Source organism: Cibotium barometz, chromosome 53 (genome assembly GCF_041138505.1).
Source record: "Cibotium barometz isolate CiBa-2024 chromosome 53, ASM4113850v1, whole genome shotgun sequence".
NCBI lineage: Eukaryota > Viridiplantae > Streptophyta > Polypodiopsida > Cyatheales > Cibotiaceae > Cibotium > Cibotium barometz.
Genome location: NC_141098.1, coordinates 37,788,580 through 37,804,566, shown reverse-complemented (window position 1 = coordinate 37,804,566; position 15,987 = coordinate 37,788,580). Strand labels below are relative to the sequence as shown.

The 15,987-nt window shown below is 45.9% G+C and overlaps 1 protein-coding gene and 1 long non-coding RNA gene across 2 annotated transcripts in view; one reads left to right on the top strand and one right to left on the bottom strand.

Moving 5' to 3' along the window:
• Positions 1-1,584: 1,584 nt before the first annotated feature.
• Positions 1,585-15,987, bottom strand: part of LOC147608599 (CDPK-related kinase 5-like) — a 40,682-nt gene continuing 26,279 nt past the window's right edge. Inside the window, exons 10-11 of the mRNA XM_086788929.1 lie at positions 2,435-2,602; positions 1,585-2,117 (exon numbers count right to left, since the gene is read on the bottom strand). Coding sequence (XP_086645055.1) covers positions 2,007-2,117; positions 2,435-2,602 — 279 coding nt within the window. The 3' untranslated portion in view covers positions 1,585-2,006. The remainder of the gene's footprint in view (positions 2,118-2,434; positions 2,603-15,987) is intronic.
• LOC147608601 (uncharacterized) lies at positions 1,969-3,723 on the top strand. The gene is made up of 3 exons (XR_015264433.1): positions 1,969-2,104; positions 2,397-2,639; positions 3,138-3,723. It is a non-coding gene; the product is annotated as an uncharacterized LOC147608601 (long non-coding RNA).

The following is a 15,987-nucleotide window of genomic DNA, read 5'->3' as shown; positions in this document are numbered from 1 at the left end:
GCCCAATCCCCAGATTGATAGGTTGATTGATTTAAGATTTCCCAAGTGGCCAAAAATGTCCAATGGGATTAATAGTGTAAACCATAGACCATGAGAGGTGATCTTGATCTAAAAATGTCCTATGGGATTAATAGGGTAAATTATAGACCATGAGAGGTGATCTTGATTTAAAAATCCCCAAGTGGCCAAAAAATGTCTTATGGGATTAATAGTGTAAACCATAGACCAAGAGAGGTGATCTTGATCTAAAACTAAACTAAACAAAAACCTATCATATATTCATAGTCTTATCTTATCCATTTTGCATATATGTGCATGCATGGTCGTTTGTAGAGGATGTATGTGTGTGTGTGTGTGTGTGTGTGAGAGAGAGAGAGAGAGAGAGAGAGGAGAGAGAGAGAGAGAGAGAGAGAGAGAGAGAGAGAGAGAGAGAGAGAGAGAGAGAGAGAGAGAGAGAGAGAGAGAGCTCACTAAAAGAAGTGCTTCCTCTAGAGGATACATGACTAATATTTGTGGGAAGTAAAATAGACATATAAGCCTCTACTATGGAGTGCAACAACGATAGTAAAATAGGTGAAAACACTCTAAAAGGGCTTTTTGAGAGATAAATCTTGTGGTGTGAGACATGCGAAAACAACACTAATGGAGGAACATGATAAGATTATTGCGGGGGGGGGGGGGGGGGTTGTTAGCACTTTTTCCACAGGGAAGAAGGAGGTGGAAAAGCAGTAAAAAATTTCACAAAGGAGCTCTATAGGGAATGTTAAAGGGGCTCTATAGGGAATGTTAAAGGCTTCTGAGTTCATGTTGTGTACAAGATTGTGGCTAAAGTGGTTTCAATTAGGATTATGCTGCCTTTATAGGCCGTGAACATTTTCCAATGACAATATGGGTTCATAAAGTGAAGGACTATCATGGATAATATCTTTAATGACTATTATGGATAATGTCTTCAATATTTCTTCAAGCACACTATTTGTTGAGAATTTTTACTTATATTGTTCGGAATACCATTATACCACTAATGCCTTTTTTAAAGACAAAGACATGCTAAAATAGATAGATTAACTGCAAGTAAATCCTATTGATGAAAGATCTTGATGATTTAAGGATAGAAAGTTTCTTATAAAACTCTAAAGGCAAGTATGCCAAATAAAGAATACATTTTGGGAATAGTGAACAAGTTCTAAACCATACGACAAGCATCATAATAATGATCATAAGGATTTACAAGTAAAGAAGTGGGGATACATTTTGGATATTAGTGATTTTAAAGTAAGGGAGTTTATACATAAGGTTATTGTCAGTCCTATACTATGAGAACCTTTTACAGTCATTATTGACTCATATATAAATAGTCCATCATTCACAATCATGTCAAATATATTGTTTGGTATTTTGCATAGCAAACTGTTAGGAATATTGCTATGCGATGCCCCTTATTGCAAAGTCATAGCCTTTTACAAGAGCACACCAGAAAGGACTCATTAGCCTAACAAAGAAAAGGGCTATGAAGATTTATTTCACCGAAGTGCTTGTGGTGCTTTGGAAACAAGTTCAATATTACTGTAAAACTCACAAGAATACTAAAAATAGTGACGACTCTTTGTAAAATTGAAAGCAATACTAGAAATAATGTTGTGTCTTGGTAAAACTGAAAATAATACTAAGAGTTGTCATCATCTTAATGATCGCCTTGTTCATTGTTGTTGAATGTTAAGATGAAATTCTATTTGTTATGATCTTGTCGGGAGATCCAATCCATTAGCTCAACAAGCGTGCCATTCGCCGAGTAGCTTCCAAGCATTGAGAACCCGGGTCCCCATCATGGGACCCGACGGTTCTACCAACTCAACTAGATGCCCAAAGGCTCTACTTGTTATGATCTTTTTATGATGTAGGTATTGGAGTGTTTGTATTTTTTGGAAGTTCATTAATGTGAGAGAACATAGTGCCAACACCTAGGGCCCTTGTTGTTAACTTAACGTTGGCAAAACAACTTGTTGTTAAGCAAGCAAGAGCTTGGTGAACCCTGTGAAGCTCAGCTTGCCATCTTCGAGTCTCACCCACTCGTGTAGAAACCTGCTGGCCGGGACTGTCTCAGGTATGTGCATTTCCTGCATACAGGTAGCAGAGAAAAAGCAAAAAAAGCAAAAATCGTTTCCTGTTTCAGTCATGCATCAGATCGCCTCAAAACCACACACTCCATCTGAAATGCACCATGCTGTTTGCAAACACACATGCACCATAATCATTCAAGGTTAGCTTAAACACATAAGATCTGTTTCTACTGTATGCTATACATCTGTGCTTTCTGTCAAAGACTTCATAATTATGCACATCTATGGTGTTGCATGATGTTTTTATGGTGCTGTGATTGCAACTGCTGGAAACAGTGTTTTTGTGAGAAAGTGCATTGGTCCTTTGAGGATACCTCGGCCAACTCTTCGACCGACACCAGGCGGTTTCCTTTCTTGTCGAAGTGCTCGTATGCTTTCTTCGCATTCTCTTCCCAGCTTTCCAACATCTCAAGTTGATGGACGTTCATTGCAGCAGCACAAAACTCGTGGAAGTACATCTTGTGCTGAGCAAGGGCATTCATCTGCATCACCAAGCAAAAAGCTCCAAGATCAGTGCTGGTATTTCATTCTTGAAGTGCTATGTTATAATAATATTTATTATTTTTGGAGTGATTTTACCCACACACCCATGGGTCAGGTGAACCCGCTTTGATGATGCACCCGGCCATAGTGAGCTAGGATTGGGACCCAGCACCTGTGCGAAGCACCATGACCCTCTCGCCAACTAGACCGCTCGTTGAGTGTCTGCCATAATCATTCTAGGTATTGCACATGCAAAAAGTCATTTTGATGAAGAAGAAGATGGCGGTGACCTCATGATTGATGATGAGAATGTTGGCGATGATGATGTGATTATCATGAAGGTCTAACAAAAACTAGGATAGAGCATCACATTTGTGGGAGCAAGAATGTGAAGTGTTAGCAACTTGGTTATCACAAAAATGCAACATTTACATATCCAAGTGTGTTACAAAGGCAAGGTTTGGGCATGGGTTCATAGCATTTTATTGTGATTTGAGCCCAATATTATTTGTGGATTATGCCAATATCTTGCAGGAGATGCATATGGACCACCGACTTTTGCTTACTCGGTATCAACCCCAAGTGTGCTACCGGTTAGCAGCTCGCTGTTGCTTGATTCGGCATGGGCGAGTAGTGATCGTCGACTATCGCTGCCACCGGAGGTGAAAGGGGTTCAAATGTCCACCTTCCTACTCGTTAGGAAGATACTTAATGAGATAAGGACTTGGGTTCACAATCGTGAGAGAACATAGGCTATGTCTAGGAGTGCTAGCCTTAGATTACTCATACATAACTAGTCTAGTCGCTAAGTTAGTACGCTCGCTAGCTAAGATCTACTCATTGCCTAACATTGCTTACTCACACAAGTTGTATTAATCAGACACAATCATGTACACATGAGACAAAGGTATAGACTGAATAACTCATTGTATTAATTGTTGAAAGATGTATAGTGTATGATAATGCTTCCGTGAATCCGGAGCTAAATTGGCATCATCTCATTATGATATGGACTTACCAGAGGTGGGTAGGCGGTTGGCAGTGTTTTGTTTGACGTAACTTGAAATTGAAATCAATAACATTATTCAAAACACGAATAACAAATAATGATATTAAACTCTAACTCTCTCTCTCTCTCTCTCTATACATGCATATATAACAACATACAAATATGAGCTCCTAGAAAGTTGGCATAGAAGATTCTACGTGCATGCTTCATGGACAATTTTCGGGAGGAGCCCGACATGCACATCTCCTACCTGAGTTACATCGACGAGATCCCTGAGGCTCTTCTTCCCGAACACAGCCCTCCTCGTGCCCCCACTCCGGAACCGGTGCCACTTTCCGCCGATGCTGGGTGGATTCCAAGTCTCCCGGACTCTCCTATCCCAGTAGCCTCGGCCTCACAGGTGTACCGCATACATGTCAGCTGCCCGCATGTAACTGAACCCGACACTTGGGCGATCTTGACTATTTTCCTCACCTGCGAGCCACTGCACCTTACTCATTTCGAGTACTTTCTGTCACGGTACCCTCAGTTGGCACACTTTCTTCTAGAGTGCAGTGTGGATAGCCTCCGCAATATCTCCTCCACACGCCCTCCTGTGACATTCTACTGCGAGATCTTCGTCCCCAATTATACTCCATTATCTCCGGTGCCTAGCTCTTTGGCGGAACCAAACGAAGAAGTGGAAGCAGACGAAGTAACCTCCAAGGATGATCCCGAGGAAGTGGAGGACCCCGACTTCGAGTACGAGGATCCCGTTACTGCCTCTCCAGCAACTGTTCGTAACATCCTACATTTCGGGTGGACCTTTCCTGCTTCACCTCAGTACTCTCTCTGAGTTCTCCAGATGTCAACTTCGCACGACAACGGGCCACCCGCCGATCCTCAGATGGAGGCCTTGCAGATGACCACTCTTCAACAACAGATGGAGGACTTGCAACGGCCCTTTTCGACGGTATGGCATCAATGCGATCACAAATGGACGACATGCAACAACGGCACCAACACCAGCGCGAGGGATCCAGGAAGTCACAGCGAGCGCGTTGTTCGCGTTCTCCAACATTACCATTCTCAGCTGATTTAACTTAAACTCACTGACTTCATTAGATAGACAAAAACATATCTTTGTCTCAACAGCCCTGAGTCTCGGGGCTCAAAGAGAAGGAAGAAAACACAGTGAACGGGTGGGTCCTCCACTGATAGACCTCAGCGACAACTTCTTCAAAACTTCATCTTCATTCACAACGAACTAGCATCCGACTGTCAGGCAGCCGCTATAGTTGAGCAGTTTTGATTTGGATCATGTCTCTAACAGAGGTTCTGCTTAGAGAACCCAAGGTCACACCTTTAGGCCAATTCTCTGGTCTGCTGCCTCCCTCTGCTCTAATCCAATCGAAAACCCTCACACTGTTCTGCTCGTCATCCTTCGCAATCTTCACAAACTGTAGGTTCTCTCACTTGCGAATTGCTATCAAGAGAATAGATCTCTAGGAGACCACTCCGCCGCAGTCGGTGCTCTCCTCTCTTGTGGTAACATGAACCACCTTGACTGGGAGAGTCCCCTTCAAATGATCTTAATGGCGCTTCTTGAACCCGCATCGCCGCCTTGCTCTCCTCCAGAACCTTATGCCTCCCGGCTTCCATGATCACCCATACTATTTCTATTCTTATTTCATGCACGTGCTCTTATCCATTTGGATGCCACGTCGCTTTTCGCCTCTTGAGACCCATTTCACACCACATTATGTATATACCATCTATCCATACATCATGTTTAGGAGGGGCTATGGATTCACCTTACATATAGCCCATCCCCCTAGATGAAACACATTCATGTGTTTAATTGCCTGCTTTAAGCTTCAAACTACTCACTGCTACAATCACCTCTCTACAACATTATTTACAGCATCAACAACATGATCCAGTACTACATCATCCCCCTGGATCAAATGGGTACAACACCCTCTTCCAAAGCCAACGGGCTGAACTGAAGCATCCTCCCGGATCAAATGCCTGTACACTGTCTACTGACCACTTCAGGGTCCTCCCCCAATCAAATGGTTGCATCATCCACACATATTTACTGTTAGACCTCCTTGCCCCTTCAACCTTGTCAGTTCTAATCTCTTCACCCAACTCAGAACACTTTGCAATTCTTGGCACCTCCACCAATCCCTCATTCCATTCCCCCGATACATCCTCACCATCACAAAAAACCTCCCCGATCGGTCCATTTACAAGTTACAACACTATCCTCTAAATCCTCCAAACAACCCAAGTCTGCAACCTACAACACCCTATGGTCAGCATCCACAACCTTCTCATCCCACAATTTGATCACAGCATCCAAGACTCCATCTTTGACATACATTCCATAATTCACCTGGGCATCAACATGTTCACCATCATCTGAACCCTTAGGTTCTTCAAACAAAATGCAAGACGCCTTCCAAGGCATCACTCAACAAAACGTTCTTATCCTTATCCACCTACTATTCATATATTCAGGCTTATGTGCCTGCTGCACCATGTCAGCACCATCTTTTGTATCATTATAAAAAGGCAATTCTGCCAAACTCTCCACCTTGCACTCTACCTCATCACAATACAAGTCTGCAGTCCCCAAACTGGCATCCTCTTATGAATTAACTGTCACACTAGGGATCACCTGCCCCTCTCCACCTCTCAGGCTCCTGCGGCTTCTCTAGCTCACTAGGGATCACCTGCCCCTCTATAACAGACTCGCCATCCATTGTGCAGTCCTCTATTGCTTCACCGGCATCTACTATTTCCAACCTTGGGTCCATACACAAGCAACCTGCAAACTCTACAGTTTTACAAACACGCTGCTCCATTGCCCTTGCACTGTTTGTCACAACATTCACACAGGGATCTACAACTAACTTGCATACTGTCCCTAGCAGGACACACAGCAAACACATCAAATGTAACTATTCTTCTTGTCCTAGTGGGTGGCATACACAAACCTGCTCTCCTCTTCATCTTCCTTTCTTGGAATACAACAACCTTTACTGCTTTAGCAAAATTTAGAGTGTCTCTCAGCTCTACCTTCTTCTTGATCCTTCCGTTCAGTCCTCCAACAAACCTGTCCTTCTTTAGAAAGTCGGGAGGAACTTGATTCCCTCGCAAAGTCTTTAGCATCTTCCTCTAGGTAGCTTCAAACTTGTCAACAAAATCGGGCACTTCCTTATCCTCTCCTTCGTTCAACCTGGTCAGCTCTCTCCACGAGTCTTCTGGAGTGTCCACCGTCCCATACTTCCTCCTCATGGCTTCTCTCAGCCCATCCTAGTTTCCTCTGTTAGCATCAGTGGCCTCATATTCAAACCACTCCAAGGGAGCATCCTCTAACAACAAACTCACCAGTTTCAGTTTAGCATCATCATCTCTGTTTCTTTTCAAAGTTGCCAATTCAACTCCCCTCGGGAACAGAGAGACATCCTCTCCCTTCTTACCTTTGAACACATCAAAGTTTCAAACCCCAATCCAGCCACCATTGGTCCTGAGTTGCTCAACAAGTGGACTCCAACCTGTTGATCACAACCCTTAGCAAAAGTTCTCTGATTCTCAGTGGGGGCACCAAACGATGTTGGTGGCTGGGTGATGGCCTCTACTACACCACCAGCAGGCACACAAGAAGAAGACAGTGGGATCAGAACTGGGGGACACTAGAATCCCCACTCCAAGGGCACCTACCAACACAGCAACTATCCCCAACCCTCCAACTGACTCAATGGGTGTCATGTGCATGAATATGCCATGGACATTCTCAGAGATTATCCAGAAGAGGTAGCTAGAAAAAGACAGTTAGAACTAGAAGTTAGGAGCATCAGGTGCAGATGAAAGTAGTAGGTTGGACTTGAAGGACTTGGAGCACTTGAAGGGGGTACTATCGGCTACAAGAGAGTCTGTCGGTTGTACCAGAACAGTGTCGGCTGCAAGCGCATCATTACAGAGCAAGTCATCCAGAAGGCGCAGCCCGACCAGGGATTTATTGGAATCCATGCCCAGTCGGCTGGTCCGACAGTAGTTGTCCAGCTCATCTATGGTTCAAGAAGACTATACAAGGCCTTGAGTGCTCATTGGTAGAATCATTCATTCCTTTATGGAGTGGATCCTTAGGGTCCAGCTTTAGGACCAGATTTTGGTGATGTTCACCTTTTTCATGAAGACAGCCTAGGGCTGTAGAAGAGTACCTTTTTGTACTATAGTAATATACTGAATTTCCAGCACATCTCTCTCTCTCTACTCTCTCTTCATATTTGGGTTTTGCATCAGCATGTTTCCAGGAGTGTTTAGGGCTGAAAGAAGACGCCCAGAGCTTCCGCGTGTTACAGTGGTATCAGAGCCTACTTCAAGTGCAAAGATTCAGCAAAGAAATCAGATTTTTTCCTCGCTCGTGTGGTTGGTTTTTAGACGCCGGTGGACTACCCCTTTCGGAGTGACTCCTGTCCCTCGAAGGACGGTTGGTTTTCAGCCTCCGAAAGCCTCCGGGCATCTCCCACACAGATAGTGGATGGTCAGATTGCATTCCGGAACGGAAGTGCATTTCCTTGCTATGGCGAGCTTCGACGACGAGAGAGACCAAGAACCATGGGACCTGAGCGCACCAGGCAGCCCAGCTAGGGCACCAGGCTTGAGTGTTATAGACATGTTCCAGCAGATGATGCGAGCAATCGCAGAACAGACAACCAAGTTGGATGAGCAGAAGGTGCAGATCTTGACTCTGGAAGAGCGTATCCATTCTCCAGCGTCGCGTTTTCCATCTCCTCCTCCCTCTCCTTCCGTATCCCAGATTTGAGATCCTCGACACAGGGACTCTCTCGCGGGGTCACAGCTGCAGCCGAGCTCTTTGCTTGAGTTGCAGATGCCTGCATTGGAGATCCGACAAATGAGAAGACGAAGCCATGTGACGCGTGGAACACGAGCGTTACCTCAAAGCTTTGGATGCCAAATTGACACCGGCGGCGCCCTCGAATCATTTCCCCGAGAAAATGAACTTCAATAAGTATAATGGTAAACTCAACCCCATAACTCTTTATTCATGGTTGCATCAGTTTGAAGCTTACTTTGCCACAGTTAGAAAAACAGATACTGACAGAGTGATCTTAGCCAGTTGCTTGGAAGGTGAGGCCATTCCTTGGTGGACTCAGTGGGCTCATGCCCACACCAGATTAGGTATGGCAGCTTATGTGTGGGATGAGTTTGTCCGCGACCTTAAGCAGTGGTTTCTACCGCCCCACTACCTTGAGCGACTCGAAGACGAGTTAAGGGGAGCGCGTCAGAATGCGCAACTAGTCCTTCAGTTTGCCAATAGAATTTTGACTTTATGTCTGCAATTAGGCTTATCTAATACGGACAAGAAAGGGCAGTTTTTGTATGGCCTTGACACGCAAATCCAATGGGAGGTGCGTATGTTTAGGCCAGCCACATTTGAAGACGCGCTCTCGCTTGCGCAAAGTGCAGAAATGTAACATAATGGTGGCAAGCCCAAGACTTCCCAGCTGGCTTCTCCCAGGGCTACCGCCTTAGAGTTGGATGGTTGACAGAGGGGCTTCGGGAATAGAGTGGGATGATGACAGTCATCCAAGAACAGGTTGGAATCCCGTCATCAAGTTTAGTAGAGGGGGATGTCATGTGCATGAATATGCCATGGACATTCTCAGAGATTATCCAGAAGAGGCAGCCAGAAAAAGACAGTTAGAACCAGAAGTTAGGAGCATCAGGTGCAGATGAAAGCAGTAGGTTGGACTTGGAGGACTTGGAGTACTTGAAGGGGGTACTGTCGGCTGCAAGAGAGTCTGTCGGCTGTACCAGAACAGTGTCGGCTGCAAGCGCATCATTACAGAGCAAGACATCCAGAAGGCGCAGCCGGACCAGGGATTTATTGGAATCCATGCCCAGTCGGTTGGTCCGACAGGAGTCGGCCAGCTCATCTATGGTTCAAGAAGACTATATAAGGCCTTGTGTGCTCATTGGTAGAATCATTCATTCCTTTATGGAGTGGATCCTTAGGGTCCAGCTTTAGGACCAGATTTTGGTGATGTTCACCTTTTTCATGAAGACAGCCTAGGGCTGTACAAGAATACCTTTTTGTACTATAGTAATATACTGAATTTCCAGCACATCTCTCTCTCTCTCTCTCTACTCTCTCTTCATATCTGTGTTTTGCATCAGCATGTTTCCAAGAGTGTTTAGGGCTGAAAGAAGACCTCCAGAGCTTCCGCGTGTTACAATGGGACACTTCAAAATCCTCCCAACCTCCTTGTCTGGCCCAGCTGCCTCCTCCAACTTCCTCTCAGGTTAGCCCTCACCTCCAGAAGCTTTGATCTTTCACCTACAAGCCTCTCCTAACCTTAGCTGACACCCAGCTGACTAGAAATCTCTCCAGCTGACACAGAAAGGGCTGAATTCTGCTTCCACAATCTTCCACTAGTCCCCAGGAAGAAATCTAGCCGCCTGACTCACAGATCGTCCTCCATTGTTAGCCAACTTCAAAACCTTGCTCTAGAGCTCTACTGAGCCTAACAGCTCTCCCCTACTGACTCCCTATTGACCTTTTGACTTGGTTTAACTCCAGCTGATCCAGGGCTGTTCGAATTCTAACACAGAATGCTGACACTTGATCCCAGTCAGACAAATGTCCTCCAGGCTCCTCTGATGTCCTCCAGCATCAGCTGGCCTTATATCCACAACCTCAGGTCCTTCCTGGGCACTTTGTTAACCCTCTTCTGACCCTTCTCTGATTACACTATTTGATCCAGGCCTGTGAGACAGAACAAAGTAAACTGATTCAAGAGATCCAAAATTCTTCCTGGAGTGTCCTTTGACACCTCTAAACCCTCAAAACACTTAAGCCCAACCAGGATCCACCACAATTAAACCTTTGCTGACAGTAGCTGACTCAGAGCTCCCACATAAATATCTTCAACTCACTAGCCCTTTTGATTGCTGACTGCTGACAGTCCCTCAGACCAAAGCCCATATAGCTTTCACTTAACCTAGATAGACTATATCTCACCCTCTACACACGGTTGACAAGACTGATGCTCAGCTAACACAGAATCAACTTTGTACCTTCTCAACTGATTCTGACTCGAATTAGTTCCCTAGTCATCAAACTGGCACTCTCAGGAGCTTTATCTCCAAACTCAAATCAAACACGCTCATGCATCATATCAAAAACCTCAGAACAAAAGACTTAGTAACCATTTTCAGCTGATTCAATTCAAACTCACTGATTTCATCAGATAGACAAAAACATATCTTTGTCTCAACAGCCCTGAGACTTGGGGCTCAAAGAAAAGGAGAAACATAGTGAAGGGGTGGATCCTCCATTGATAGACCTTGGCGACAACTTCTTCAAAACTTCATCTTCATTCACACAACGAACCAGCATCCAACTGTTAGGCAACCGCTACAGTTGAGCAGTTCTAATTTGGATCATGTCTCTAACAAAGGTTTTGCTCAAAGAACCTGAGGTCACACCTTTAGGCCAATTCTCTGGTCTGCTGCCTCCCTCTGCTCTAATCCAATTGAAAACCCTCACACTGTTCTTCTCCTCATCCTTCGTAATCTTCACAAATTGTAGGTTCTCTCACTTGCGAACTGCTATCAGGAGAATAGATGTGCAGGAGACCACTTCACTGCAGTTAGTGCTCTCCTCTCTCTCGTGGTAAGACAAACCACCTTGACTGGGAGAGTCCCCTTCAAATGATCTTAATGGCGCTTCTTGAATCCACATCGCCGTCTTGCTCTCCTCCAAAACCTTACGCCGCTCGGCTTCCATGATCACCCATATTGTTTCTATTCTTATTTCATGCACGCGCTCTTATCCATTTGGATGCCACGTCGCTTTTCAGTTCTTGAGACCCATTCCACATCACATTATGTACATACCATCTATCCATACATCATGTTTAGGAGGGGCTATGGATTCACCTCACAGCGTCAATGCTGGAAATAAATCTCAGGAAGTTAGCTTTCCACTATCTTCTTTCGGAAGGAGATATTATCCTTGATGCATGGGGCTAGTATGAGGTAAAGCCGGATCTGGGGTTGTTTAAACCTCATCAGTCATTGGTTGCTGAGGAAGCTTCGAGATATTCTTTCCAAAAGAGAAAGATGGCTCTTGTTCCGGAATTGCCTGTTGTTCGAGGTGGAGACATTTTAGGGAGGCGATGGCCCAGAAGATGTCTCGGAAGGAGCACAATGTACGGAAGATGCAAGCTCCTCTAGTGGAAGATGGACCAACGGGTTGTTCCAAGCCCGATTGTTTTGGGAGCGAGTGTTCTTGCCACAAAAAGAATGAAGTTTTGGAGGAAATTTAGATACTATTTTGGGTGTTGTGAATTTTAGTTTTCTTCTCGATATTTATGGGCTTTTGTTCTAGAATTTTTGATTGTATATAAATATATTGGCGAACGGGCTTTTTATTGAGATAAGTATTTATGTTTAATGCTTTTCTTTTGCCAATATTTGGAATTTTGTACATGTTGAACTCCCTTGCTCCTTGCTGACGCAAGTGCAGTGTTTTTCTCATGTCTATCTTGAGCTGTGTTTTAGGAAAGTTATTTTTTTTTGAAAGCCATTCTCGTTGCAAAACATTCCGATTCTGGAAAAAGCTTCTCTATGGTCTTGATGAATAGTTTATGGTTTTGGTCTTGTGTATTGGAGGCTCCTAGCAGTATGGGATGCTAGAATTATTGCCTACGCAAGGATCTCATATGGGGAGTACTCTAGTGGTATGGGACACTAGAATATGTTGCATATGCGGTTACAAAACTATGAATTATTTATCAGTATCATGGATTGGCTGATTCTAGTCTATGAGCTATTTGGAAGCCAGCATGCCAGTTATTCTACGCTTCTATGGTTGGTCAAAGATATGCAGGGCTGTCTTGGACTACAGTGTGCCGGTTGAGCTTCCTTGGCCTTGTGTGAACATGTGCTTGTTTTGGCGGCTTTGCAGAGAAAGACGTCTCACATAGATCGTGCCATGGCACATCCCTTTTGCATGTATGTGGATGGATCCCCAGGGAGGACTTCAGTGTGAGCCCACTGACATGTCAATAGGAGTTTATGTCTTTTGTAGGTATGTAGATGGATCCCTAGGAAGGACTCTTGTGTGAGCCCATTGACATGGCAAGATTAAATGTGTGGCTTGTGAAGTCTGACATGACAGAACATGTCTGGCTTGTGAAGCCTGACATGACAGTGTTAGAAGTCATCTCCTGTCTATTTGTATACACCAGGGCCTCTGTTGTGGGTGTGCCCGCCCGTATATCATTTTTCCACACTCCCCGTATTTTTTCCCTATTTTTTTCCATTTTTTCCTAGTGGTTGGAGGGCTGCCAGTTGATGCCAGGAGCACTCTGAAGCTAGCCGACTGCATCTGTATCAGTCGTGGGCTGTAGGAGTGCTGGCCGACTTGTTCTGTCCAGGCGTGGGGCATCTGTTGCTGGCCGACTGCTATTTTCAGCAGTCGTGGACATTATCTCAGTCGTGGGCACCATCTGAGGCTGGCCGACTGCTCATGTGGGATTGTATATATTGCCCCTCATCCTCCTCCACTTTCTCATTCAGTATTTCCGGGATCTTGTGTATAGAGAAGAGTTTACACACATCTCTCTGTGTTTCTTGTGTTGATTATTTTTTGCAGTCTACTTGCTCTTGTCTACCCAAGTTTGGATATCATTTCCGCTGCATACTCTGACATGGTATCAGAACCCTAGGCTCTAGAAGATCTTGGGCGTTTTTCTGAGCAAGAGGGGGAGCAACAGGTTGCTGATCGGTGGACTGTTTCGGGCTGAACGGGAAGAGAAGGTGCAAGAGGAAGGCGGGCAAAGGGGCTGGACAGCCACTTGCATATTTTCTGATTTTCAGATTTTTTCCCTCCCACCCACCCACCCTTTCAGGTTACTCTCCGAGATGGCAGATTTACTCGAGATGGCTGAGAAGCACGTGAAGATTCCGACTCTCCCCACGTTCCCAGTGGATCGTCAGTTGGACGGGTCCAATTATGGCACATGGAAGGTCATGATGGAGTCAGTTTTGGAGTCATATGATCTTGCTGATTTTATTATCAAAGGGGTGCCAAGGCCGGAAGCTGAGGAAGGGGAGTTATTATCGACGAGGAAGGACCGAGAGGCACAGGCACAAATGTGGGACCGTGTCAACGCGAGGGTCCGGTCATTTATATTCCTCAATTGCACACCACAAGTGATCAACCATGTGAAGCACATGACGCTGGCGAGAGGCATATGGGAGCACTTGGCTTCTTTGTACAACAGGGTGTCACCCATGAAGCGGATATCCTTGGAAGTGCAGATGCGGGTTATGAACCCTGCAAAGTCTTCGACGATGCGGGAACACATTAACAAGCTGCAGGTCCTTCAGCAGGAAGTCCTTCAAGCTGGGAAAGAGATATCGTTCGAAGATATGGCCATCACGTTACTTTCCCACTTGCCTGGTCAGTATTCCGCTTTCTATTCCTCGTTGATCACAAGTGGCAGGCTCAGCACCATTACTTGGGAGGAGCTTGTGCCAATGGTCTTGGACCAGGAGGAACGTTTCACGAACCCTCCTCATGGTGGAGGTTCGGAGGCCTTAACTGGCCAACGGTCGAAAGGCCGTAATACCAACAAGGACAAAGGGAAGGCTTCACCAGATAAGTCTTTCGAGAAGAAGCCTGATCCAGAACGAGAGAAGCTGAAGGCCGAAAGATCGTGTAATGATTGTGGCGAGAAAGGCCACTACTGGAGGAAGTGCCCTAAGCGGACAGGGAAGAGTGCTGATTCCTCAGCCTCAGCTGCGAAGACTCCGGCATTTGTGCACTTGGAGATGGTGGACTCCGATGATTCATCGTCTTCGAGCGAGGAGGCAGTTGGCTTCACCGCAAAGGATACTCGGGAATGGATTCTCGACAGTGGTGCTTCCAGGCACATGACTCCATCCCGTGACTTCTTCCTGGATCTGAAACGGCAGTCAGGTCGTATCTTTATTGGCGATAACTCCACTATTCCGATTCATAGTGAGGGCCGGATGGAGATCATTCCCGGCGGCAAGGGGGGGCAAGCATACTTCCCGTGTTCTTTATGTCCCTGCTCTGGGCTTTCATCTTTTGTCAGTGCATGAGGTATGCAAGACTGGCTTTCGGGTGGAATTTGAGGAGCATTCAGTTGCTCTAAGGGACCGTGAGACAGGCAAAGTTGTTTGGGAAGGCGGTGTGGAGAACGGCATCTACAAGCTCTCTGCACTCTCCTCACTGACAGGCTCTCAGGTCGGAGATTTGTGGCACTTTCGTTTTGGCCACTTAAATGTGGATGCTTTGCGGCGCGCCTTCCGGGACCAGATGGTGGTTGGCTTGCCAGATGTTGGTAGTAGGCAAGGACGCTGCAGTTCTTGCATACGTGGTAAGCAGCACAGGGAATCCTTTTCGAAGCAGGCTTCCAGGCGGGCTTCGAAACCTTTGGAGTTGATTCACACTGACTTGTGTGGACCACAGCAGATACCATCCTTGGGAGGATCTCTCTACTTCATGCTGCTTGTTGATGATTGTACCAGATTCACGTGGGTCTACTTTCTTTCACAGAAGGACCAGGCTTTTGCTCGGTTCAAGGATTGGCACGTGATGGTGGAGAAGGATTCTGGATTTCAGGTCAAGACTCTCAGGGCTGACAAAGGAGGGGAATTCTCCTCGACTGTATTCTTTCGGTTTTGTGCAGATCATGGCATCAAGAGGGAATTGGCCAATACCGGATCGCCTTCGGAGAATGGAGTTGTTGAACGTAAGAACAGGACTGTGGTGGAGATGGCGAGGACTATGCTGGAGCATCGTGATCTTCCTCGTCCACTTTGGGGTGAGGCTGTGGCAACAGCTGTCCATACCATTAACCGCTCTCCGACGACTTCTGTACCCCATATGACTCCATTTGAGGCATATTTTGGCAGGAAACCCGATGTCTCGCACTTCGTGTCTTTGGGAGTGACGCGTATGTACATATTCCGAAGAAGCAGAGGGGGAAGCTTGACTCCAAGTCCCGCAAACTGGTATTTGTGGGGTATAACTCTCTTTCCAAGGGATACAGGTTGTATGATCCAGAGAGGAACGAGATTGTTGTCAGCCGGGATGTGGTTTTTGACGAGCATGTTCCAGCATCCACTGTCGAGGAGCCGCCACTTCTTGGAGATCCAGAGGAGTCTGATGATGATTCCCAGTATACTACTCCAGTTGATCCACCTCAGTCATCACAGGAGGTTGAGCCCGCAGCTGGAGTTGAGCCCCCGCGATCACAGGAGGCTCCACGATCTGTTCGAGTACCTAGGTGGTTGTTGGACACCCTTCGGGAGTCAGGTGTC